Source organism: Apodemus sylvaticus, chromosome 12 (genome assembly GCF_947179515.1).
Source record: "Apodemus sylvaticus chromosome 12, mApoSyl1.1, whole genome shotgun sequence".
Classification (NCBI taxonomy): Eukaryota; Metazoa; Chordata; class Mammalia; order Rodentia; family Muridae; genus Apodemus; species Apodemus sylvaticus.
In genome coordinates this window covers 85,698,458-85,723,425 of record NC_067483.1, presented here as the reverse complement: position 1 = coordinate 85,723,425, position 24,968 = coordinate 85,698,458, and the positions used below count along the sequence as shown (strand labels likewise).

General features: G+C 46.6%; 1 protein-coding gene across 1 annotated transcript; it reads left to right on the top strand.

Annotated features, from left to right (window-relative positions):
- The first annotated feature begins 16,428 nt into the window (after window positions 1-16,428).
- Window positions 16,429-16,999, top strand: LOC127697626 (uncharacterized). The gene has a single exon (XM_052200896.1). It carries the CDS (start codon window positions 16,552-16,554, stop codon window positions 16,936-16,938), a length of 387 nt encoding a protein of 128 aa, XP_052056856.1. The 5' UTR covers window positions 16,429-16,551; the 3' UTR covers window positions 16,939-16,999.
- Window positions 17,000-24,968: the final 7,969 nt, after the last annotated feature.

Below are 24,968 nucleotides of genomic sequence, written 5' to 3'. Positions count from 1 at the left end.
GATGTGTAGTTTTCTTTGCTGTGATCCTTTCCCAGAGACTCCATCATGGTTTTCAAATGCTATTGATTTAAAAAGTTAAGGCCAAGTGTGGCATCACAAGCCTTTAATCTCAATGCTAATGATGAAGAGGCAGGCTGATTACTATGAGTTCAAGGTCAGCCTGGTCTACACATAGAGTTCCAAGCCAGCCAGGACTACCTTGTGAGATGCTGTCTCTAAAACAAACAAACAAACAAACAAACAATACCTCTAGGACAATGTTTTGGATCACTAAAGTGTGTGGGTTTAACTCAGAAGAGAGTCCTGAGATAGAGGGTACAGACAAGTTCTGCTTGTCTTCTGTGGAAATTAAAAAAAAAAAAATCCTTCCATGAACAGAGATCTCCAGGGCAATTTAGGGTCAAGGGCCAAATGCGTTTTCGGGCTATGAGTGCTGCACTTTGGTTCTGAGGTGGCCAGAGCTTCAGAACCTTGTCCTTGTCATCCTCGAGCCTCTGCTACCGAAGCCAAGCTGTGGCTCAGGCCAGGGACAGCCTTGGCACAGCCCCTGGAGGCTAATTTGGCCCCTTCATTCTCACAGGGCCTCCAGTAAGCATACGAGAGTTAGATACCAGTCAGTGAGAAACCCCAACTCAATGTTTTTAGACCCTTAACTAGCCCAGCACAGAGTAACTTGTTTTTCTGCTTTCAGCTTGAGAAAGATAGCCCACCCTGTTCCAGGAACTAGCTCACCTTTCTTGACACAGATGATGAGTGGCCCAATGTTTAACTATACAATGCCCCAAGGACGTTTGCTCCAGATAATCTCTACCCTTCTTTAAGGCACTGACTTCCTCATACTGTACTTCTCCATTCTATGCATGATTTGTCCCTTGTTTTTGATTTTTGTCCTCCACCCCTTGCCTTGTGCTTTTTTCCCCTTTAAATACCCCTGACTTCAGTTGCACAGGGTTCCACTGTCCTCTACCCCTGCACGGTGTATGACTGTGGACCCCAGAGCCTCTGGAATAAAAATCCTCTTGCTATTGCATCAAGACCATTTTTCTCGAGTGATTTGAGTGTTGCCTTCCTAGGTGTGGGGTGCTGGGGTGCCCTCGGTTTTTTCGGGTCTTACAAATCTGCAAATTTGCTGTGGAATGGCCGCCAGGATTATGGAGGACGTGCCGGAAAGAGCGGAGAGTGGGGGAAAGAGACAAAGCTCTCATCTTGAGCAAGCACTTGATGTGTCATTTAGCGGCTTGTCTGAGCTTCCCACGGTGTAAGCGGCAGCAAAGGTGAATGATTTAGAGGACAGATGACCCACTCTGGGATGGGTCTACTGTGGGGCTACTGCACACTTGATGCGCACGAGCAGCCTTGAGTCTGCAGCTGTGCTGGCCCCCATGGGATTGCAAAAGGTCTCTTGGCCTGGTGAGCAAACCTGCCCATTTGGTTTCAAGGGAATTTGTTTAATACTTGAACATGAGAGAAAAGAGGCAGGAGAAGTGGGAGTGTGCATGCACGCGCGCGAGTGTGTGTGTGTGTGTGTTTGTGTATTATGAGAGGACAGGGAGGTAGCTATAACCCCACCTCATTCTCTAAGAATGGGTTCTATGTCCATTGGAATCATTTAAATTTGTGCTCCAAGACTATTCCTGGAGACTTGGTTCACCTCACACCAGCTCTCAGTTGCCTGGGTGTTGGCTGAACTGTCCCCCCTGTATGATGCATCTCCAATCATGAAAGACACCCTCCGTGATGTTCCCGTGCCTGTTCCCGTGTTCCCATCTGCCGTCCCACCTTCCCAGTGTGACACCCCTGCAAGCTGGTGCCCAACAAGCTAGTGTGGGATTGGCAGTATAGAAGTTATAGAACTAGGGCGGTGACTAAGCTTGGTAATCAACCTGACAGGATTTAGAAACCGTGGAGGCCTACCTTTAGGCAGGCCTGTGAAGGCATCCCAGAAGGGTTTAACTAAGGAAGACCCGCTCTAAAGAGTAGGCAGCATCATCCCACCACCTGGGGTCCCAGACAAAATAAAAAGAGGCGCTGAACTGAGCACCAGTGTTCATCTGTTTCCAGACTGTAGGTGGAGATGCCCACCTCAGCCCCTCCTGCCATTATAGACTGTGCCCCTAAGATACCAGCCAAAGTAAACCCTTCCTCCCTCCCTCCCTTCCTCCCTTTCTCCTTCCCTTCCTCCATGCTTTCTTTAGGATTCAGTCATCAATGAAGAAAGTAACAGACACTTGGTGTAACCAATACTGGATGATGGGAGGTTCCCTAACCATGTTTAGGTTCATTGATCTGTAGAAATAGGAATTCTTTTCTTTTCTTTCTTTTTTTTTTTTTTTTTTTTTTTTTTTTTTTTTGATTTGGTTTTTTCGAGACAGGGTTTCTCTGTCCTGGAACGTACTCTGTAAACCAGGCTAGCCTCGAACTCAGAAATCCACCTGCCTCTGCCTCCCAGAGTGCTGGGATTATAGGCGTGCGCCACCACTGCCCGGCTAGGAATTATTTTCTATCAAATTACTAAAGTGCTCTGTTGTGGGTCGCCCTGGTGCTGTTTGTACTCTGATCTCAACTTCTCTAAGAGGAGCTGTCTGGACTGGGAGTGAATCAGGTACTCCGGACTTCATGTGACCCTTCTAATGAATAAAGAAGTCAACCGCTGGGTGAGTAGGCAGGACTTCCGGGTCGGAGGGAGGAAGAGAAGAGGCAGGAGGGAGAGCCGGGGCTTTTGGACAGAGACCGTGAAAGGACAAGGAGTAGCTACTAGTGACTCCGGTTTAGATGGTGAATCTGCCACCATTCCCAACAGGAGGATTTAGCTTTATGTGGCTTACAAGATTAGGATTCTAGTTGTTGCGCCCAGCGATTGAGTTACCATTGATTCAGAACTGAGTTTGTGTGGTGTTTTCCTTTACGCTGAGGCTCAACAGTGTTCCAGAGAGAAAGGTACAGTGACAAAGCATGGGTTTGCCTGAAGTGTACCCCAAAAGGCCATGGGAATTTTGAAGCATGGGGTTGGTGTGGTAGCGACCCACCAGTGGGTGGAGAGATTTTGGAGCTCTGAGTCAGTCTCCGTGAGATGAAAACGGACCAGCCAGCCCACTGGGGCTTGCCGAATTGTAGTGTGAATTGTGGTTTGTTTTTTTTAAATATTTCCTACAACAGTGTTCAAATATGTATGAAGATGTTTTGTAAACTGTAAAGTTCCAAGGAATGGTATTGCTTTAACCTCTCAGAGATAACGTAATGAATGAACGGCGCCCTGAGTGACTCTAAATAATATCATCCTTAACAGAGACAGCCTTCCTAGACCAGACTCCCATGAACACCAAGCCGGGAAGAAAGAGATACAGAAACAAGGTTAAAGTTCACGGTTGGAAAACTATGTGTGCTATATAGCCCTCGAGGGGGTGGGTTCACATGCACTCACACAGACAAGAAAAAGACTCTAACTCAGCTCCCCCACTCGAGCCTTTTGATGTGTGGGTGTGCTTCTTGAGCTGTGATGCACACGTTACAGCCCTTAGTGGCGCCTCACTGACAGTAATTCTTTTTAACAGAGGAGGAGGTGAAGTCGATAAGTTACACAATGCTCCTCTAGAGTTTAGACTTCTGGGAGCTGGGAACACGGTCTTGCTCTGTTGCCCTGGCTGGCCTTGACCTCACCCGACTTAAATCTCAGCATCCGGGGTGACTGAGGGCAGCCAAGGATGGGATTCTAGAGCAGGCACTAGAGAGAGTGCAGGATGGCCTTGAGTTTTGATAGGGGATTTACTGACCTCTAACCAAATCTGACTGTCTCTTTCTGCTGTAGAGGCAGGCAATGCACACAGGGGCAGGATCAGTCCCGGGGATCTTGTCACCAATAGACACCACTCAAGTATCTGCCTGTGCAAGGGTGTAGGTGTCCACGTGTCTTTTGAGGCAGGATCTCTTGAGCTCAACAAGTAGGCCAACTGGCTGGCCGGCAAGCCTGAGTGATTGCTTTCCTTTGTCTCCTTAGCTTTGTGACTACAGATACACACCCCAACGGCTGGCTTTTTATAAACCTGGCTCTGGGTCTCCAACTCAGGTGCTCAGGCTTGCAGAGCAGCCAGCACAGCTGCCCCAGCACAGCTGCCCCAGCACAGCTGCCTCTGTGTCAACCTGGCAGCTGCATCAGGCATCCCGGGCTGCCTTATATGATTTGCTCCATACGGTATTGATAGTTACATTTACTATCCATATATTAAGAACACAACAAGCAGGGGGCTGGAGAGATGGCTCAGCGGTTAAGAGCACTGACTGCTCTTCTGAAGGTCCTGAGTTCAAAGCCCAGCAACCACATGGTGGCTCACAGCCATCCGTAAAGAGATCTGACGCCCTCTTCTGGAGTATCTGAAGACAGCTACAGTGTACTTATATATAATAAATAAATAAATCTTAAAAAACAAAACAAAACAAAAACACAACATGCAGTGCTGGCACACGTCAGTCATCAAGCCCAGCCCTTGGGAGGCAGAGGCAGGCAGATCTCTGAGTTCAAGGCCAGCCTGGCCTACAGAGTGAGTTCCAGGACAGCCAGGGCTGCACAGAGAAACCCTGTCTAGAAAAAAAACAAACCAAACCAACCAATCAACCAACCAACCTAGAGTACATATTGCTCTTGCAGAAGACCTGACTTCAGTTCCCAGCATGCATAACAGACAACTCAGAAGCACCTGTAGCTCCAGCTCCTGGGGATCCAATGGCTTTGTCTGGCCTCCAAGAACAAGCACACACATATGGTGCTCACCCACACAGACACATATGCATGCATGGAGTGAGTGTGGCCTCATGTTTGTATTATAATGTTAATTTTGGTCCCCCAAACTATTTATATAAGTGTCTGTATGGTAGACCCCGTGTCCCCAGTTGGTTTTGATTGTAAATAAAGATGCCAGCAGTCAGTGACTGACGCCTGAGACTTTTAGGGCTCCCAGGCTTGGGACAGATAAGAGGGAGAGAAGCAGGCAGATTTGCCATGAGAGGGGCTGAAAATGGACCACGCCTTGAAGGAGAGGAGGCTGAGAGGGCTGAAATGTAGGACAAATAGGGGGTAGGCTGTCCAGAAGGTAACCGAGCAGCAAAGATAAAATATAGATTTGGAGGGTGTACTGGCTGGTTTTGTGTGTCAACTTGACACAGGCTGGAGTTATCACTGAGAAAGGAGTTTCAGCTGGGGAAGTGCCTCCATGAGATCCAGCTGTGGGCATTTTCTCAATTAGTGATCAAGTGGGGAGGGCTCCTTGTGGGTGGTACCATCTCTGGGTTGCTATTCTTGGGTTCTATAAGAAAGCAGGCTGAGTAAGCCAGTAAGAAACATCCCTCCATGGCCTCTGCATCAGCTCCTGCTTCCTGACCTGCTTGAGTTCCAGTCCTGACTTCCTTTGGTAATGAACAGATGTGTGGAAGTGGGATAAACCCTTTCCTCCCCAACTTGCTTCATGGTCATGATGTTTGTGCAGGAAGAGAGACCCTGACTAAGACAGAGGGTGTTAGTTAATTCAGGAATACCGGAGGGGAGGGAGTGATGACCACAGGAGGCTTGGGAACATCCAGCCACTGAGCTAGTCAAGGCTTGTCAAAATCAAGTGGCATGTGTGTGTGTGTGTGTGTGTGTGTGTGTGTGTGTCTGTCTGTCTGTCTGTCTGTCTGTCTGTCATGAATCCAGAGAGCTTCTGGGTGGGCACAGAGCTGAGAGAGCAGATTAAGTAATTATTGCTATACATACACAATCTTAAAAATATGGGCTAGAGAGATGATTTAGGGGTTTAAAAACTGACACTGCTCTTGCACAGGACCAGAGTTTGGTTCTCAGCACATAGTCGCACTGGCTCACAACCACTTGTCACTTCAGCTCCATGGGGTTCTGATGCCCCTGGTCTCCATGGGCACCTGTACACACATGTTCATATACACACACACACACACCACACACACACACAGATATACACATATACGTACAACAAAATAAATCTTCAGAAATAATAAGACAGGACAAAAGATTCATAATATTTGATACGATTTGTTTCCTTTATGATTCTAGGTTTCTTCCCCATTGCTGGGATTGAACTAGAATTTCACATGACCTACCACTGAGCTTCTTATAGAGCCCTAAGTTTTATTTTTTAATGTATATAAAAGCATTGTTCTGGGCTAAATAGGTAGATTGGTATCTACCATAAAAGCATCATTCCTAGAAGGGATTCCTAGAAGGTCAGCTGGCATGGTGATGCATAGCTGAAGCCCCAGGTGCTTAGGGAGCTGAGGCAGGAGATCATTTGAGCCCTGGAGCCCAGCAACATCCGGCAGCCCTGTCTGAAAACAAATAGACGCATAGACATCACCAGATTGCCAAAGGAGGTTAAGAAAGGCACCAAGATACCATCAACCTGTTCCAAAGCTGCATTTCTTTGCAGAAAGTTTTTGCAATACACTGTTAATATGACTCACACATCAGAGAATTGTCAAAACACAGGGGATGGAATCAATGGAACATGGTTGCTGGGGACTGAAGCCCAGTGATATGATTACTTCTTTTAAATGAGGAAAGAAAGCATGGGATGCCCATAGAAGGTTGAAGATGGTTTACTTGCTCTCATTAACACTTTAAAAAAAAATTAGGGCTAGAGAGATGGCTCAGTAGTTAAGAGCACATACTGTTCTTGCAGAGGACCAGAATTCAGTTCCCAGCATTGATGTTGGGTGACTCACAACCTCCTGTAACTCCAGCTCCAGGGAATCTGGGTCCTTGTTTGGGCTCCACAGGCAACTGCAATCACCTGCCAATTACATTACCACCCTTACCCTACCGCCACCATCATATATGTGTAAATAGAAATGTAAAGTTTTCGCAAGGCTGAGGATCAACTAGGCCCTTGCACATGCTAGTAAGCATTTATCACCAAGCTATGTCCCGAACATCCTCCACACAGGAGCGAGAGGGAGGCAGGGGATCAGCACTTTCTGGAATGATTATACTTAACCTCCTGATCCTCAAATTGCTTGCTAAGTAATTTCTGCATGATGACCCTCTGCTGGATATTAAAATGTCACATGATATCTTAGGGTTCTCACTGTGATAAAACACCATGAACAAAGTAACTTGGGGTAGAAGGAGTTTATTTGGCTTACACTTCCACAGCGCTGCTCATCATTGAGAGAAGTCAGGACAGGAACTCAATTAGGGCAGGAGCTGATAGAGCGGCCATGGAGGGGTGCTGCTCTTTGGCTTGCTTCTCAAGGCTTGCTCAGCCTGTTTTCTTATAGAACTCAGGGCCTCCAGCCCAGAAATGGCACCACGCACTATGGGCTGGGCCCTCCCCCATTAGTCACTAACAACAAAAATGTTGCACAGGTTTTCATACAACCAGATCGTGCGGAGGCATTTCCTTAATACCCCCTCCTTTCTGATGACTCTAGCTTGTGTCAAGTTGACATCAAACCAGTCAGTACAGTTTTACTATAGCACCTCACTTTTCTTGGCACCCATCGAAGGGCTTTCATACTTCCCATTTAATCTTGTGTCTTTGAAGTTGATATAATAATCCGGGTTTTATAATTGAAGAGACCAAGGCCCAAAAAAGGGAGGAATCTTGCCCTTGACTGACTCACGGTGCATAAGGGCTTGAAAACACTACCTATGCTCCTGTTTCTGTGGGCCTCTGGGGTGGAGATGGCCCCTTCATCCTGCTGCTGGGTCTGCTTCTCTGATCAGCCTTCCTGTGACCAGTGGCATACCCAATGAAATGGTCCGGAGACGAGGATGGTCTGTGGCCTTCTGACCCTGGCTGCAGCTTCCCTGAGTGGCCCAGAGTCAGAAGTGATGGTAGCTGTCACCATCTGGGGATTAATGAGGCATGTTCTCCCATGCTTTCCTGAAAATTGCCTATATCATAACCTCCACAGAAAGAAATCCTTGAAATATTCTGTGAAGTTACTGTCCTAGACTAGTGTCCACTGACAGCTCAGAGCTCAGGGTCGGGGGAGGTAGCCATGGTCTCCAGAAAGTTGCATAACAGTGGAAGACACACATTTCTCTGGTCTCTGTCTAGGGCAAACATCTCACATGAGTCCTGTGATTTGTATTTTTAATGTCTTCTGAAGACCTGTGTGTTAAAATCTTGATCCCTGGGCTGGAGAGATGGCTCAGTGGTTAAGAGCACCGACTGCTCTTCCAGAGGTCCTGACTTCAATACCCAGCAACCACATGGTGGCTCACAACCGTCTGTAATGGAATCTCATTCCCTCTTCTGGTGTGTGTGTGTGTGTGTGTCTGAAGACTGCTACAATGTATTCAAACATAAATTAATAAATCTTTTTTTTTTTTTTTTGAGACAGGGTTTCTCTGTGTAGCCCTGGCTCTCCTGGAACTCACTCTGTAGACCAGGCTGGCCTCAAACTCAGAAATTCACCTGCCTCTGCCTCTCAAGTGCTGGGATTAAAGGCGTGTGCCACCACTGTCGGCAAATAAATAAATCTTTAAAAAAAAATCTTGGTCCCTAGGGTAATTCCATAGGGAGATGGAGGGACCTTTAGGAGGTAGGGCTTAGTAGAAAGTCTTAGGTCACTAGAGGGAATGTCTTTGAAGGGAGTTATGGAACTTGGCATCTCATTCTTTTTCTTTCTGGCCACGAGGCCAAATTACTCTTCTATATGTTCCTACCACAGTTGACTGTGGATATTATAATAATCCCAATTTTACCATAATATTTATTTATTTGGGATCTCCAAAACTATGAGCCAAAATAAACCTTTCCTCTTTTGTAAGTTGATTTTCCTTGAGTATTTTGTTACAGTGTTAAGCTGACTTATCTGACTCCTTCAATTCCTGTTTCTTCTCACTTAACCTTCTAAGCAGGATTTTAATTTTCATAAGTCTTGATACCTCAGTGACTGACTCTTGTAGATGAAATGTCTAGTGGAGCGGTGGTGGCTCGCACCTGTAATCCCAGCACTCTGGGAGGCAGAGGCAGGCAGATTTCTGAGTTCAAGGCCAGCCTGGTCTACAGAGTGAGTTCCAGGACAGCCAGGGCTACACAGAGAAATCCTGTCTCGGGGGAAAAAAAAGAAAGAGAGAGAGAGAGAGAGAGAGAGAGAGAGAGAGAGAGAGAGAGAGAGAGAGAGAGAGAGAGAGAAGGAAAAAAGAAGGAAAGAAAGCAAGAAAGCAAAGAAAGCAAAGAAAGAAAGAAAGCAAGAAAGCAAGCAAGCAAGCAAGAAAGAAAGAAAGAAAGAAAGAAAGAAAGAAAGAAAGAAAGAAAGAAAGAAAGTCTGTGTTATTGCTAGAGTGTAGCCTGGGGTGTGTTGAGTATAAGGAGACTCACGGGTGACTTGTTTCCTTTTAAGATGGAACCTATTATTTACATGGAAATAGGAATGCAAATGCAGATGCTTTCCCTGTAGAAATCCAAGCTGATAATTTGATACTTGGTTGCAAACTTGATCCTCCCATGCTGTTTAAATTTGGATATCTAGGAAAACTGAATCCTTTGGTTTGTTTGTTTGTTTTTCAGCATCTCAACAACTTCATGTTTGAAAAAATACTATGTGTGTTAATGACTTAATTCACACACATAGTTACAACCCAGTAGCCCTGGGTTCAATACCCAACACCTCCTAAACCAGGCATGATGGCACATTCCCATAATCCCAGCGCATACCTGGTAGAGGAAGGAGGATTGTCTGAGTTCTAGGTCAGCTTTATGCTACAGGAGACCCCATCTCTAAATAAATAAATAATCCGTTTGGATTGATTGCTTCCCAGAAATTCTGTATTGAAAAAGGAGCAAGCTGAGAGATTATACTGTTTGTCTCTGACATGACAGGTAGGTAGGTGACACTTAATAGAGTCTAAGACAATGTGTTTTTTTGTTCTTGCAAATGCTTTTGTAGGAAAATAAAGCTAAAAATAGATATGGAAATAGAATTCATCAGGTAGAAATATGGTAATTTAGAGGGTCTGGTTGGGTACTGTGAGTTCTAGGAAGGGCAATTTTCTGCTGAGCGCTGCTGTTCTGACAACCCACTAGATCCTTTTGGTTACAGGGATGCTTGACACTTAGCGCGTTGTGCATGGTAACACACACTGTCTCAGTGACTGACACTAGACACAGCTGTCCCTCAGTATCCATGGGGGGTTGATTCCCTGTGCGTACCAACCAGAATCCACAAATTCTGAAGTCAAATATAAAATGGTTTCTTATTTGCCTACAACCTATTTAATTCTCCCATGTACTTTAAATCACCTCTGCGTTACCTATAACAACAATGTGTTTGCTACCTAAATCATAATGGTTTAATTAAGGGGAAATTTTTTTTTAAAAAAAGGATGCTCATGTTTACCACAGACAACAAAAAATATATATATATTCAGTCTAGAGATGGTGATTGACTCCTTAGCAAGGATGCCATGGACACAGGGGCTGACTGGCTGTTTACATAACTCGCCAAAGAGAGGGAGCGGTTCTCTCTCATTCATAAGGTGTAAGCCGACTTCAGAAATGAATTAAATTCCAGTTAAATTTCCTTATCTATCATTGTATGACCCCAAGAAACTGTTACATCCTGTCTGTTCTACCAAAGAGGGCGGATATTCTTGCCTGAAACAGGTTTGAGCACAAAAATGATGCTATTGCAGTACGTGTGTGTGTGTGTGTGTGTGTGTCTGTCTGTCTGTCTGTCTACACCACGTAGCTTGTTACTGCTGGGTAGCTTCCTACTGTTGTCCAGAGGGGATCTTGTACATATTTATTTCAAGTATGTATATGTTTCTACTTTCTTCTTTTCCAGATGTCCACATCTGCAAAGCTTGGATGTGAGAGTAGGCAGAGTGGAGCTCCATCTCTGAATCAGCATGGTCTCCCAGGTCTTGTGCCTCCCATCTACCTGACCAGAATCTTTGTCTCAGTTCCCAGTTTCTGTGAGAAAGGTCTTTTCTGTCTCATGTTTTTGGGGTGAGGTGGGAGTAGGTTATTAAATGTGACAGCTGATGGGCAGCAGGGTGGCTCAGTGGCACTGACTGCCAAGCGTGATGACCCAGGGACCCACCTGGCAGAAGCTGTCCTTTAATTCCACAACTTCACTGTGGTGTGTATGTACATGGGAAATCAATGTAATAAAAATTATAAAATACAATGTGACATCTGGGGTCTAACCCTCCTTGAAGATGAAAGGTGGGTTACACATGAGCCAACCTCCATCTCCCTCCCTGAGATCTAAAGAAATAGTATCTTTGCTGCAAACTGGGCTCTCTCGGGTACAAGAATCCTTTACAGGGAAGGTATAGCAGTGCATGCCTTTAATTCCAGCACTTGGGAGACAGAGGTAGGCAAGTCTTTGTGAGTTCAAGGCCAGCCTGGTCTACATAGTAGGTTCCAGAACAGCCAGCACTATTAAAAAAATCAACAAAAGAAAAAGATTCCCAGCCGGGCGGGGGTGGCACATGCCTTTAATCCCAGCATTTGGGAGGCTGAGGCAGGCGGATTTCTGAGTTCAAGGCCAGCCTGGTCTACAGAGTGAGTTCCAGGACAGCCAGAGCTATACAGAGAAACCTTGTCTCAAAAAAACCAAAGAAAGAAAGAAGGAAGGAAGGAAGGAAGGAAGGAAGGAAGGAAGGAAGGAAGGAAGGAAGGAAGGAAGGGAGGGAGGGAGGGAGGGAGGAAGGAAGGAAAGAAGGAAGGAAGGAAGGAAGGAAAGAAAGAAAGAAAGAAACAAAGAAACAAAGAAACAAAGAAAGAAAGAAACAAAGAAAGAAAGAAACAAAGAAAGAAAGAAACAAAGAAAGAAAGTGTAAGAAATCAAGAGAACTTTCACAGAGACTCAGTATAATGGGAATTCTGGAAGTTCAGTAAAAAACACAGGAATATATGTTTCCATTTTAGTCCCAGGTGTGGGATAGAGCTGCTTCAGACTGTCCACAGTAGCTGACTATGATTTGTCTCGTGCTCTAGCAGGGGAGTGATTTTGCCCACTACAGATAGTTTCTGCCATTGTGGAACTTTTAGAATTCTGGGGACTTTTGGGAGGGTATATAAATGTTACGGCCCAATGTTGTGAATGTCCCTGGTGCTGTTTGTATTTTGATGTTAATTCAACTTCTCTAAAAGGGGTGGTCTGGAAAGAGGAATGAGTCATGTACTCACGTGACTTCTTGTGAACCTTCCCTTAATGAATAAAGGAACCAATCACTGGGGGAGTAGGTGGGACTTCCAGGTTGGACAGAGGAAGAGAGGAGGCAGGAGAGAGATAGGGGCTTTTTGACAGGGATAGTGAGAGAACAAGGTGTAGCTATTAGTCTTTCCCAGTTTAGATGGCAAGGGAGAGTGGGTTGTTGGTTGGTTTTTAGTTGTTGGTTATTGTTGGTCACGGTTTATTAAGTAGCCATGCACAGAGAAGAAACAACAAGAAGAAATTAGATATCCTGATGGTGAAAATCAAACTTGTCCCAGGGAACCTGATACCCTTAATCTGAAGGACGTACTCTAATGATAAATGTCCCCTTTCCAACCCTTGACTTTATTCAGGGAGTTCTATCCTTTTTTTCTCTTCTATCTAGTGTTAGGTTGAAAGGGTAGAAGAAAGGGGATGAAGAGTGGAAGAAAAGAGAACTCATAAGGTAGCTAAAGACAAGCTATGCTCCAGGTAGAGAGCAGGGCCTTGTGAAGCCCTGCAAGGGCAGGACAGAACTCTGAAGGAATACACAGAGGTGTGAGCAGCTCTGAGATTCTTCTGTGAAGCACAGTCCATGGATTGAACCAGCATCTCTAGTCTGACCTTATAAAGGAAGGTCCAGAGGGGAGGACAGAACCACTCAGCACAGAGGAACTCCAGGGATTGTCCCAACCCTCAGGACAGTCAACAGGGTTCCTGGAACTACCTAAGAAGAAGGCGGGGGTGGGGGTAGGTGGGGAGGGCAAGAGACACAAAGAGGAGGACAGTAAGTCAGTATTCCGATCAAGCTGTCAATCTTTAATTTTCACACAAGGCGTTTTAAAGGCAAGCAAGCAGGTGTGGGGAGGGGTGAAGGGGGAAAGTCATTGTATTCGGAGAACAATCTCAGGGGGCTAGCATCATTCTTCAGGAACAGTTTCTCAGGATCTCAGGGAAGATTTGGCAGGTACAGTAGGAACTTGGCATCATATTTCAATCATGAGGAGGTGAAGTGGAAAGGAGTTGCTATGGTAACCTAACCACAGGTGAGCTTTGTTTGTTCGAGCCCACTTGGGTAAGCTCTGTATGCACTGACCATCTAGCTTACTTGGCTAATCTTTAAACTAGTACATGTTCTTCTAAAAGCAGCCTAGAGAAAGCAGGCTGGAAAATGGCTGAGAGGAGGGGGTTTTGAGATCTCTATGAGAATGGCTCCTGGCAAAGGATGAGACAGGACTTTGGGGAAGGACTGTCAAGACACTCAAGACTAAACACAGCAATCAAGTCTGTGTTGGTGATTTTTCTATTGCTGTGATGAAATACCATGACCAAGGTAGGGGAGGTATGGGACGAATTATATATTTCTGTGTTTTTGTTTAAAGAAACCAAAATTCCAGAATTCTCCTTACACCAGAGTCTCTGTTAAAGTTCCCTTGTATACTTTGGTTTCCACCAGGTCTTCAGCTTGCTGAATGCAGTCTTACAGTATGGAAGGAAGGGTTTACTTGGGGGTTACAGTTCTAAAGGGACAGGAGTCTATGACCATCATAGCCAGGAGCATGGCAGCAGGCATGGCTGGGGGAACTGAGAGCCCACATCCTGATCCACAAACAAGAAGCAGGGAGCACATTGGGAAGGGCTTGAGTCTTTTCAAACCTCAAAGCCTGCCCCCAGCAGCACACCTTAGTGTTCTATGGTTATGAAGAGACACCATGACCACAGTAACTCTTCTAAAGAAAAACATTTAAGTGGAGCTGGCTTACTGTTTCAGAGGTTTTGTCCATCATCTTCATGGTAGAGGGCATGGTGGCATGCAGGCAGACATGGTGCAAGGGAAGTAGCTGAGAGTTCTGTATTTGGATCTCTAGGCAGCAGGAAGACAGTCAGTCAGTGAGCCTGGCTCGGGCTTTTTAAAACCTCAAAGCCTATGCCCAGTAACACATTTCCTTTAATAATGCCACACATAGTGCCATTCCTTGGTGATCAAGCATTTAAATCTGAGTCTAATGGCACTGAGTGCCATTCTCATTCAAACCACCACTGTCCTCCAACAAGGCCACACCTCCTAATCCTTCCCAAACAGTTCCACTAACTGGGGACCAAGGAGCAAACATAGGAACCTGTGGGAGCCATTCTTTTATTATTTATTTATTTATTTATTTATTTATTTATTTATTTATTTATTTAATGTATATGAGCACACTTTAGGTATCTTTAGACATACCAGAAGAGGACATAGTATTCTGTTACAGATGGTTGAGAGCCACCTTGTGGCTACTGGGAATTGAACTCAGGACCTTTGGAAGAGCAGTCAGTGCTATTAACTGCTGAACCATCTCTCCAGCCCCATGGGAGCCATTCTTATTCAAACCAGTATAAAATAGTCATTTTTCATATCCTATAGCACCCCTCCCCCCAACTCTCTCACCCCTCTCTATCTCTTTCTTTTCTTAATTGCCAATGTCAATTTGGTAGACAAGCACTCTGCTTCCTCTAAGCCCCAAAACAGAAGCGGGTTCTCATCCTATTTTGTCCTAACTTGACCCACTATCTGTGATGATCTTTGTTGATTTCATGGGATTGAGAAGCACCATAGGAAAGAAACACAGCTCTGCAAGAAAAGTGATGGAGCACAGGAGACCCAGTCTCCAAAGCCAAGAAAAACCCATCCTAATACGTGATGACGGGGAGGCAAGGTGGAGCGTGCCTTTAATCGCCGCAGCACAGGGAAGGCAGCACAGGGCAGGCAGAGTCCCTCCACAGTAAGGAATAAGCCAAGGACAGCCAGCATGTGCTCGGAAGTAGTTGGAACTAAATTGCTACCCCTCAAGTGACTATAAATGGAACATGCTGTCCCTAAATATGCTTCTTTTGCATGATTAGTTTTATTGGAAAAAACAACAGAAGCTCAGGAAACAAGAAGATTTACTGCTGCTCTTTCTTAAAGGTAATTTGCATGGGCTCCTAAGGTTTGGATTCCTGGCCCAGGTGGCAAAGGCTTGCTCTCTTCACCCACCCTGAGCAGCAAGCACAAGGAGGTGCAGGGCCTGCTGGGAGGTCTTGGGCTCTCCTTTGAAGGGGGGGAATAGCCACAGCCTCTTCCTTGTTGTCTTAGTTTGCTTTGGGCACTCCATTACTTGCACCCTGGTGAGCTATGGATGGGTAGGGGAGTTGGTGTGCTAGAGTAATGGTGGGACTTTATAATGCTGGAGTCATGGTACACGGACACCTTTCCACTCTTACAACAACAAGCGCTTTCATTTGACACTGTTTTGTTTTTTGTTTTTTTTTTAGATTTGGTTTTTCCGAGTCAGGGTTTCTCTGTGTAGCCCTGGCTGTCCTGGAGCTCACTCTGTAGACCAGGCTGGCCTGGAACTCAGAAATCCGCCTGCCTCTGCCTCCCAGAGTGCTGGGATTACAGGTGTGCGCCACCACCGCCCGGCGACACCGTTTTAATAATTACCCCCCCTCTCTCCCTCTCCCTCTCCCTCTCTCTAGTGTGTGTGTGTGTGTGTGTCTAGGAGGACTTACTGGTACCCACGCCTTAGAGAAACTGGCCTTCTGAATATCAGTTTATGCCACAGAATGAGAGAGGTTCATGGGTCATCTCTGGTAGACTCCTGAACATTCAGCTGCCTGAGGGGAGGGGCAGATTTTGGAATGACAGGTTCTGAACCTGTCGCATCTACATGCTCTATTTTAACAGGCACAGTTTTACCTATCTTGAGTTTCAGCGTTCTCAGTCATCAAAAACGAGACTTTTTCTTCACTTGGGAATCGCTTCTTGTGAAGATTATGTAGTAATTTATTCACAGTACATTTGCTTTTTGCCAAGCACATGCTAAATTATATGCACATTCTATATATATTGACCAACCATCCATAAGGCTTAAATCTCCAGGCCAGCACAGCCAAAGACCCAGGACTCTGTCCAGTGTGGCTCAATACTTACAAGGCAGCAGAGGTCCTTGGGCTGTCAAGATCCCTTCTCCTAGTGTCTGAAGTCATTTTGTAAGGGAAGAGCCCAGTCCCCACACCCCTTCTTCTTCTTTTGGTTGAGAAAGAGGCTCACTAGATATCCCAGGCTGCCCTTGAACCCCGGTGTTACTGTGCTTGGCTAGGGCGCAATGACTCCTGGATCGCAGGGTGCTTGGGGGCGCGCGGGGGAGGGGGGTGTCTCTGGATTCTAGGACTTCCTCCAGAGCAAGGCTGCCATTGTGGAGTCATCCTCCACGTGTCCTTGGTAACTTAACGGGGGGGGGGGGGGGCTGCTAAGGGCGCACATCCCTCCGAAGGCCACCCACGGAGAGACGCTGGTCCTTTGGGGTCCTGGAGGGCACGGCAGAGCTGCGCGGCCAGTGGTTTCCCGAATCGTCGGCCCCGGGCCAGCTCATGGCGGAAGCGCGGGGCCCGCGGCGCGGTGGCGTGCAGCACGAGCTGCTGGAGAAGGTGGCGCGCCTGCAGCGGGGCGCGCGGCACGCGGAGCCCGAGGCAGCGGCGCGCAGGACAGCGGGCGACGGCGGCTCGGGCTCGGGCTTCTGGTGCTGGCGGCGGCTGTTCGCGCGCGGAGCCCGCGGGGCGCGCCGGAGGAAGGGCAAGTTCGTGCGGCCCGGCGCCGCGGCCCCGTCGGAGCGCGGCGTGTGGGCGCCCCCGGCCCTGCAGAGGCTGCTGCAGAGGCTGGCGACGTGGCGGCGGCGCTACCTGCGGAGAGGGGAGCGGCCCGAGGGCCTGGAGGAGATCCCGCTGCTCGTGCTGGAGCGCGCGCGGGCCGCCGACTAGGGGACGCCCAGGCCCGCCGCGCCCGCACGAACCCCGGCGTCAGTTAGATTTTGTAAACGAATTCAAGAAGTGGAAATAAACACCCCCCCCCGCGCTGGATGAGTGAAAGGAGGTGGATTTGGGGGGGCCAAGCGCGCCCCAGACGCTGGAGGGGAGGCATCAGCTCTGTTGAGCAGGTGGTGAAGTCACTAAAGTCTGTCCCCCTTCCCCCCCACCTTGGGCAGTGCCACACAGTATAACATTGCCTTCGGGACACTCCCCTCCCACTGTCCCAGCCCCTTGGGTGTTGTGGAATTGCACGGCCATCCTTCTTACTTATAATGAGCATGTTGAGTGAACCCTACTTTTTAAAATTTATTATTTAGGGCCCTAGAGATAGGTCTGTAGGTGAAAAAGCCTGTGATACAAACCTGGGAAACCAGTTCAAGTCCCCGTGGAGGGGAGACCCAACTCCACAGAGTGGCCCTCTGACCGCCACACGCACGATAGTAATACTTGGTTAAAAAAGAATCATTTCACAACTTTATATATGTACACACACACATACTTGTATATTTACCTCATACGTTGGATCATATTCCTGCCCCCTGTTCTTTCATTCTCCCGCCCACTCTCTGGAATCTTCCTTTTCCCAAGTCTTTAGCGTGGGAGTGTGAGAATTGCTGTCAGAGATAATAGCAAAGGAACCTCTACCAGGAGATTTCTGCCTCTCACTCCCCGCGTCCCCTCCCCCACCCCGTGGGGTATGGGGTGACCTTTGACTCCTCTTCCCCCTCAATAAAAACTTGCTAATGATACTCTGGCCTGGCATACCAGCCAGGAGGAAAGTGAAATGTTACCAGCGAAAGTGCCAAAAGCACTCTACAGGGCTTAGAGGTTACTAGGCTATTGGAATGGTCTTTCCTGGGGCTGTTTCTCCGGCTCCCTCCCCTTCCTCCCTCTCCCCCTCTTCCTCCTCCTTCTTCATTGCTCCACTGTTAGGAGTGGACCTTGTAGCAAGCTGAAGGCGGTTTTTGGAGTGGCTGTCTCTGTAGTGGCTTTGGAGTTTCCTCTCCCGTGGCTCTCAACCTTCCTAATTCTGTGACCCTTTATAACAGTTTCTCATCTTTCTGTGACGCCCCCCCCCCCATCACAAACTTACTTCATTGCTACTTTATAACTGTAATTTAGTTACTGTTATGAATTGTAACATAAATATCTAATATGCAGGGTATCTGATATGGGACCCCCTATAAAAGGATCATTAGACTAGCCAAAGGGGTCGTGACCCACAGGATGAGAAACAGTGATCCAGCGCTTTCATGTGGAGAGAGGACTCTGCTGTAATTCCATACCATCGGGGGCGGTCGGAGGAGGGTGTGGGCAGAGTGTCAAAAAAGCACAATCACAGCACTTAGAACTTCCTTGCCTCTGAGGTCCGAGAATCAGGCAGCACTGGTGTTGCCAGAGCTAGCAGAGGTGGGCTTTTAGGTGGGAAAGGTCTGAAGCACACAGAACACACCAGACCATCCCTTTCAAAGCTACTGTGTGGTGGTGGGAGAAAGCCCGGAGAAAACTGGACAGCATGGTTGCTTTCTGGTGTAAGGAGGTGACACAAGGAAAACGGCACAGTCATGAGTCAGACAGTTGAGGGGACTTTATACTGAGTGAGACTGGACTGTTTGGGACATTGTGTTAGCCCCTCAGAAAGGCATCAGCAGGCTTGCAGGTCCTGGAGAGTGGATTCCTTCCTCCTGATCAATGTCAGACTTTACCTCCACTTCCATGGTTATATAAGTTCTAAGAAAGAGAAGCTTCACAATTGCTTTTCCTTAAAATTTAAAATACCAAAGACAAAGATTGTAAGGGTCCATGATTCACCAAAGACTGATATCCCGAACTCAGACGGCATATAAACGTGGAGTGTTTTATTCTGCAAAACTCTAGCACACTAAGGTCCATCATCCACAAAAATGGAAATGTGAAGTGGAAACTTCTAGTTCTTTGGAAAGTTAGTTATGCCAAATGATGTTTTGCCAGGGCACACACAGGGAGGAAGGATGTCTTGCTAAAGCAGACATGTGAAAGACTGCTTTTCTGACGCAGACACAGGGGAAAGGATGTTTGGGAATATCAGACACGTGAAAGGACTCTTGATGAAGGAGGATAAATACGACCCACAGACTGGGAGAGGAGCACTGAGCCTTGGTTTGGTTTGCTCCGCCTTGTCTTTCTTCGCTAATGACACATGTAGTGGTTCACCTTATACAGTGTTGTTGAGCTCAACTTGTGATAATGCCGCTGCCATTGAAACTCTCCCAAGAACTGCTTGTGCCTGTTCCTAGGGCCCCCCTCAGGCTGGTTAGCAAGCCTGGCAGTTTCTTCAGGATTGAATTACAGTTGCCGGTTTGTGCCCGATGTCTGCTTTCTGAAAGGACTTCTGTAGCTGCTAGTTCGTGCCCGCTATCTGCCTGCCTAGAGGACTGGTCTGCAGCTGCTGAGTCGTGTTTGGAGTTTGCTACAGCAAGATCAAGCTCACCCCAAAGAACTATTGCTCAACAGGTCCACTTCCCCCATATCCTAATAACTGGGTGTTGGACTAGAGGAGAGGTTGAACCCTTATTAAAAATAGCTTGCAAAAATATTATGCCCACAGAGACATCACAGTGAGTGTGGTGATTAGGGGATTTCTGGGGAGGCCAGGTGGTGGGGCAGCTTCTGAGACCTGGATTTGCCTGGACTTATCCAGTTCTTGGAAACAGAGATATAGGCCTTGTCTCCAGAACTGCCGATTCGAAGCCTATCATGGAGTCAACCTAGTTTGTCTCAACATTAGGGTTTTGTTTAGGTCCCTTAAAGGAAAGCTATTTTGATTAAAAGATCAGAATCTGGAGCCAGATGGTGGCTCCAGGCTAAGGGTGGCCTTTAGTCCCAGTACTCTGGAGGAAAAGGTGGGAATATCTCTGAGTTCGAGGCCAGCCTGGTCTACAGAGGGAATTCCAGGCAGTCAGGGCTACCCAGAGAAACCCAGTCTCAAACAACTAAAAAGCTTGGACTCTGAGTTCTACCTGGGGCTATGGGTAAAGCCATGAATTTTAATTTGCCTTAAAGATTAGAACATTACATAATAAAGCCCCTTCACTTAAATTTCATTCCTTCTGGGCCTGTCAATCACCTGGCCTGGAGACCATCCCTAAGTAAAGATGGTTCATTGGAAGACATAAGGAAGTAGTAGGAAGGATTATCCCAGGATGAAGCAGTTGCTTTCAGATCTTCACTGTAAAGCCCGTCTGCTTTCTGAGATCTGACTCAAAAGTCTAACCTTTATGTTCTTTGAGACAAAGTTTGTAAAACAGAGCCCTGGCTGTCCTGAACTCACTTTGTAGACCAGGCTGGCTTCGAACTCACAGGACTGCCTGTCTCTGCCTCCTGAGTGCTGGGATTAAAGGCATGTGCCACCATTTTTTCTTTCATTAAAACTTTTTATTTTTTTTTCATTAAAACTTTTTCTGTGCCGGGCAGTGGTGGCACATGCCTTTAATCCCAGCACTTGGGAGGCAGAGGCAGGTGGATTTCTGAGTTCAAGGCCAACCTGGTCTACAGAGAGAGTTCCAGGACAGCTAGGGCTACACAGAGAAACCCTGTCTCAAAAAACCAAAAAAAAAAAAAACAAAACCAAAAAACCAAAAAACCAAAAAAACAAAAACAACAAAAAAAAACGTTTTCTGTGTATGTGGCTCATATATAAACATGTTCATATGTAGGCATGCTTGCCTGTGTGTGTGCATGTGTGTGTGTGTATACTGGAAATGCCAGAAGTCAATGCCTGTAGTCTTCCTCTACTGCTCTTCCAACCTACTTTTAGAATAGTGTATCACTGAACAAGGCTTTTGCTTTTTAGCTATGCTGCTGGCCAGTGAATCCCTGTGACCTATAACAGGCCCCAGACTTGGTAGCACAAACTGACTCCATGATGGAAGTGCCCTTCAGGCTGTAAAACTCAGCATGCACCTGCCAAAAGAAAAACAGACGCTTAATCCATCAAAGTCTGTAGTTCTGGGAAAGTCTGTAAATGTACTAACCTTGTCACTTCTGTAGTTCCACTCCTGGATAACTGGCTGGTGTGAAACGTGAATTTTTAAATGTTTTTGTTTGTTTTGAATGTTTTCTTTTCCTACAGTCGGTCAGGAGTCCTCTTAACTCCCAGCCAGCCCTCCTCCCAGTTCCTATCCCTCCTCTTCAAGCTTTTCTCCCAGCCCTCCTCCCAGTTCCTCAAAAGTCAGCGTAAACAATAAACTAGCAGCTCCAATCTAGTTTGTTCTGGCCTGTCTGCTCGGTGGTTTCTCCCCTGACCAAAGGCCTCCTGTGCTAGCCCGACTCACGTTCAGCTGTCTTCTAGCAGTATCTTCTCTATGGTCTATTTCCTCTCTACTTGACCTCATCCTATCCCCAACAGCCTTCTCATCCCTAGCCTACTCAACCTTTTTTCTTCCTGCCCCAGCTGTCTTCTCCAGCCCTGCTCTTTGGACCCCTCCCTTCTCTCTCAGCCTCTGCTGGCTTTTTATAATCCTCTCCTGTTTCCCAGAAAGCCTAGAGGCAACCGCCACTAAAGGTCACAGGGTCAAGCAATTCTCTTCAAGAGTCAGTTGACTAGCAACTGGGGATCCTTTAAAGGGCCAGGAACAAAATAAATCACACTCTGGGCTGGCTAATAAAGACTTTCTACTGGGTTAAACCTGTGTCTGAACAGTCTTCTCTGGATCCAGCTATCTTCTGCCTCCTTCCTCCGAATGCTGGGGGTGACGGTCCTGTACCACCACACCTGGATCCTGTCTTGTCCTCTTAGCTCTTTGTTGGATATTGCCCAAAAGTCCTACTAAACATCCTCACCCTGCTTCTCATTGTTTCTGTGAAGTGTTGTCCTCTGTCCTCCTGCCTGCAGCCCTCCATTGTTCACTGACTCAGAAGACATTCTTGTCCCACCTGCTCTTTCCTGAAGCTGCGTGGATTGGCTGAGGGCCTACTCTGGTTTTTCTCCCACATACATTTAATGGTGCTTCGATTTCATTTTTTAAAAAGATTTATTTGTTTAATGTATATGAGTACACTGTTGCTATCTTCAGACACACCAGAAGAGGGCATCAGATTCCATTACAGATGGTTGTGAGCCCGTCAGGTGGTGGCTGGGAGGAGCAGTCGGTGCTCTTAACCACTGAGCTGTCTCTCCAGCCCCCAGAGTTCATTTTAAAATCCTTTTATCAACAAGACAACCTGCAAAGGAAACTCCCTGCTAACAGGTGTCTACTTCAGTTTTCAAGACATGGTGCACCGGGACATCCAGGAATGAAATACCAGCAAGGCATGCACCCTCCCCGCACCAGCAGTTTGTCCGTTATATATGCCTTCCAGTTTTTCAGTAACTTTAACAATTTGGTTAATGGCATTGAACTTAGTATAAGTGGTTCCATATGATCTAATGGCTCTGGGGTGGAAGCCGAGTCTCAAAGACTTCTTGATGGAATCCTGGGTAAGAACCCGGGAGGCCGAGAAAAGCAAGAAAAGCAAGACGTAGTGTGAGAATGCTTGGACCTAGGACAGAGGCTTACAGCAGCTTCCCTGCGGTTCTACGTCTTCTTAGACTTGAGCACCGCTGTGCACTTGGCATTTTTTGTGACTCTATCCTTTACTCAGCTAGTTTATAGAATCCTTTTTTATGTTTTTGTTTGAGACAGGGTTTCTCTGTGTAGACCTGGATGTCCTGGAACTTACTCTGTAGACCAGGCTGACCTCGAACTCAGAAATCTGCCTGTCTCTGCCTCCCAAGTGCTGGGATTACAGGCGTGCGCCACCACCGCTTGGCTAGATTATAGACTCTTTAAATCTGTGGCCCTGAATCGACCTGCCCCTCCTCCTCAGTCTAAACCATACCCCTGAGTCGACCTGCCCCGCCTCCTCAGTCTAAGCCACACCCCTGAGTCGACCTGCCCCGCCTCCTCAGTCTAAGCCACACCCCTGAGTTGACCTGCCCCTCCTCCTCAGTCTAAGCGCTTCCTGTGATATGAGAGAGAAAAGCCATGAAACTTCATTCTGAGGAAACCAGTTTACCTGTGATCTTGTGCAGAACTAGTTGGACTGTGAATCCCACGATGCCTGGATTTGAAAGCTGTTCTGTAGACGCAGTAGAATCATCTCTACGTGGAGAGACTAATGACAGACCGCTAGATAGCAAATTGCCAAACCATCACACACCAGAAAGGAAGTGATAACTGAATAACAACGTACGGAATGCCAACTGCTTGATGCTTCCTGGATTTATTTCTTTTATAAAGAAAAGAGCCGATTGAAATCATAGTTCATCTCCTAACCTTTAATTTGAATGTAGCTGTGCTGTTACGTTTTGACCATTTTATGGAATTTTTATGGAATTTCCACCTCACTAGACTTAGCCAAGACTCAGGTTGGTTTTGTAGGACACGTGCTCTTTCTTCCTCTCCTTCCTATCTCCCTCATTCATCGGTTCTCTGTATGAGCACACAGCCTGACGTGATGATACTTAGATTATTCAGATGGTTATCATAGTGATTTTATTATTTGTTTCATGTATATGAGTGATCGGTCTTCATGCACACCAGAAGAGGGCATCAGATCCCATTACAGATGACCGTGAGCCACCATGTGGTTGCTGGGCGCTGGATTCAGGGTTCCAGGGAGAACAACCATTTCTCCAGGCCTTACTGTAGTGATTTAAGGAACAGACTCAGCCTTCTCTTTTGATTCCCGTGCCACACCCAGCTTAGCATTTTGGCACCGCCCTCTCAGAAGGGACAGCTTTGGCCAAGCCTGCCTGTTAAGTGTCCGCTGCCTCCTCTAGGCCCCTAGCTCAGCAGCAATGCTCAGCCTGGGAGCAGATCAGCTAAAATTCAGAAATGAGGACCTGCTGGCCTTTTCCTTCCCCTCTCAACCAGCTTGAGGCTAGGGATTTTCCATGCTTTCCAATGACAACTTTCCACTGTGGCCTTCTGGGCAGAGAACAGCACCACGGGCCTGTTCTCCTAAACCCATCTTCTTCCTAGTGGAAAACCAGGAATGTTTTTATTTTGTTTTTTTTGTTTTCATTTTTTTTTAAATTTTTAAATTTATTTTCTATATTCTTTGTTTACATTCTAAAAGCCTTCCCCTTTTCCAGTCCCTCCCCCCCATATGTTCCATAAATCCTCTTCTCTCCATCCATTCTCCTGTCTTTCCCCACCAGGAATGTTTTTAATGCAATGTTTTTAATGCAATCATTGTTCTGTTGGCTTAAATATTCTAGAGACACATCTCATGGCCTGAGGAGGTAAGCCAGCTTAGATTTTTGTGTTAGCAAAGCTTATTTATTGTTTGGTTTCAGTTTTAGAAATGGAAACCAATCCCAGCGCTCTGGGAGGCAGAGGCAGGCAGATTTCTGAGTTCAAGGCCAGCCTGGTCTACAGAATGAGTTCCAGGGCAGCCAGGGCTATACAGAGAAACCCTGTCTTAAAAAAACCAAAAATCAAAAAAAAAAAAAAGAAAAAGAAAAAGAAAAAGAAAAGAAAAAGAAATGGAAACCAAGATTCACAAATCCTAGGCAAGTGCTCTACCACAGAGCTATACCAACAGCCCTTTTAATTTTGATGTAGGCTGTCTTAGGCTTTCTACTGCTTTGATGAAACATCATGACCAAAAGCAACTTGGGGAGGAAAGGGTTTATTTCCACAGTCTATCACTGAGGGAAGTCAGGGCAGGAACTCAAACGAGGAAGGAACCTGGAGGTAGGAGCTGATGCAGAGGCCTTGGAGGGCTCTGCTCACTGCTTGCTCCTTGGGGCTTTCTCAGCATACTTTCTTATGGAACTCAGGACCACCAGCCCAGGAATGGAACCACCCACAATGGCCTTGGCTCTCCCCCATCAATCATCAATCAAGAAAATATACAAGGATCATTCACAGATCAGTCTGGTGCATTTTCTCCATTGAAGTTTCCTTTTCTAAAAATCATCCTAGCTTCTGCCAAGTTGACACAAGAGACCAGAC

What these genes read in the sequence shown, in the direction of transcription:
- LOC127697626 (XM_052200896.1), top strand. Translation starts at nt 16,552, where the DNA reads ATGGCGGAAGCGCGGGGCCCGCGGCGCGGTGGCGTGCAGCACGAGCTG.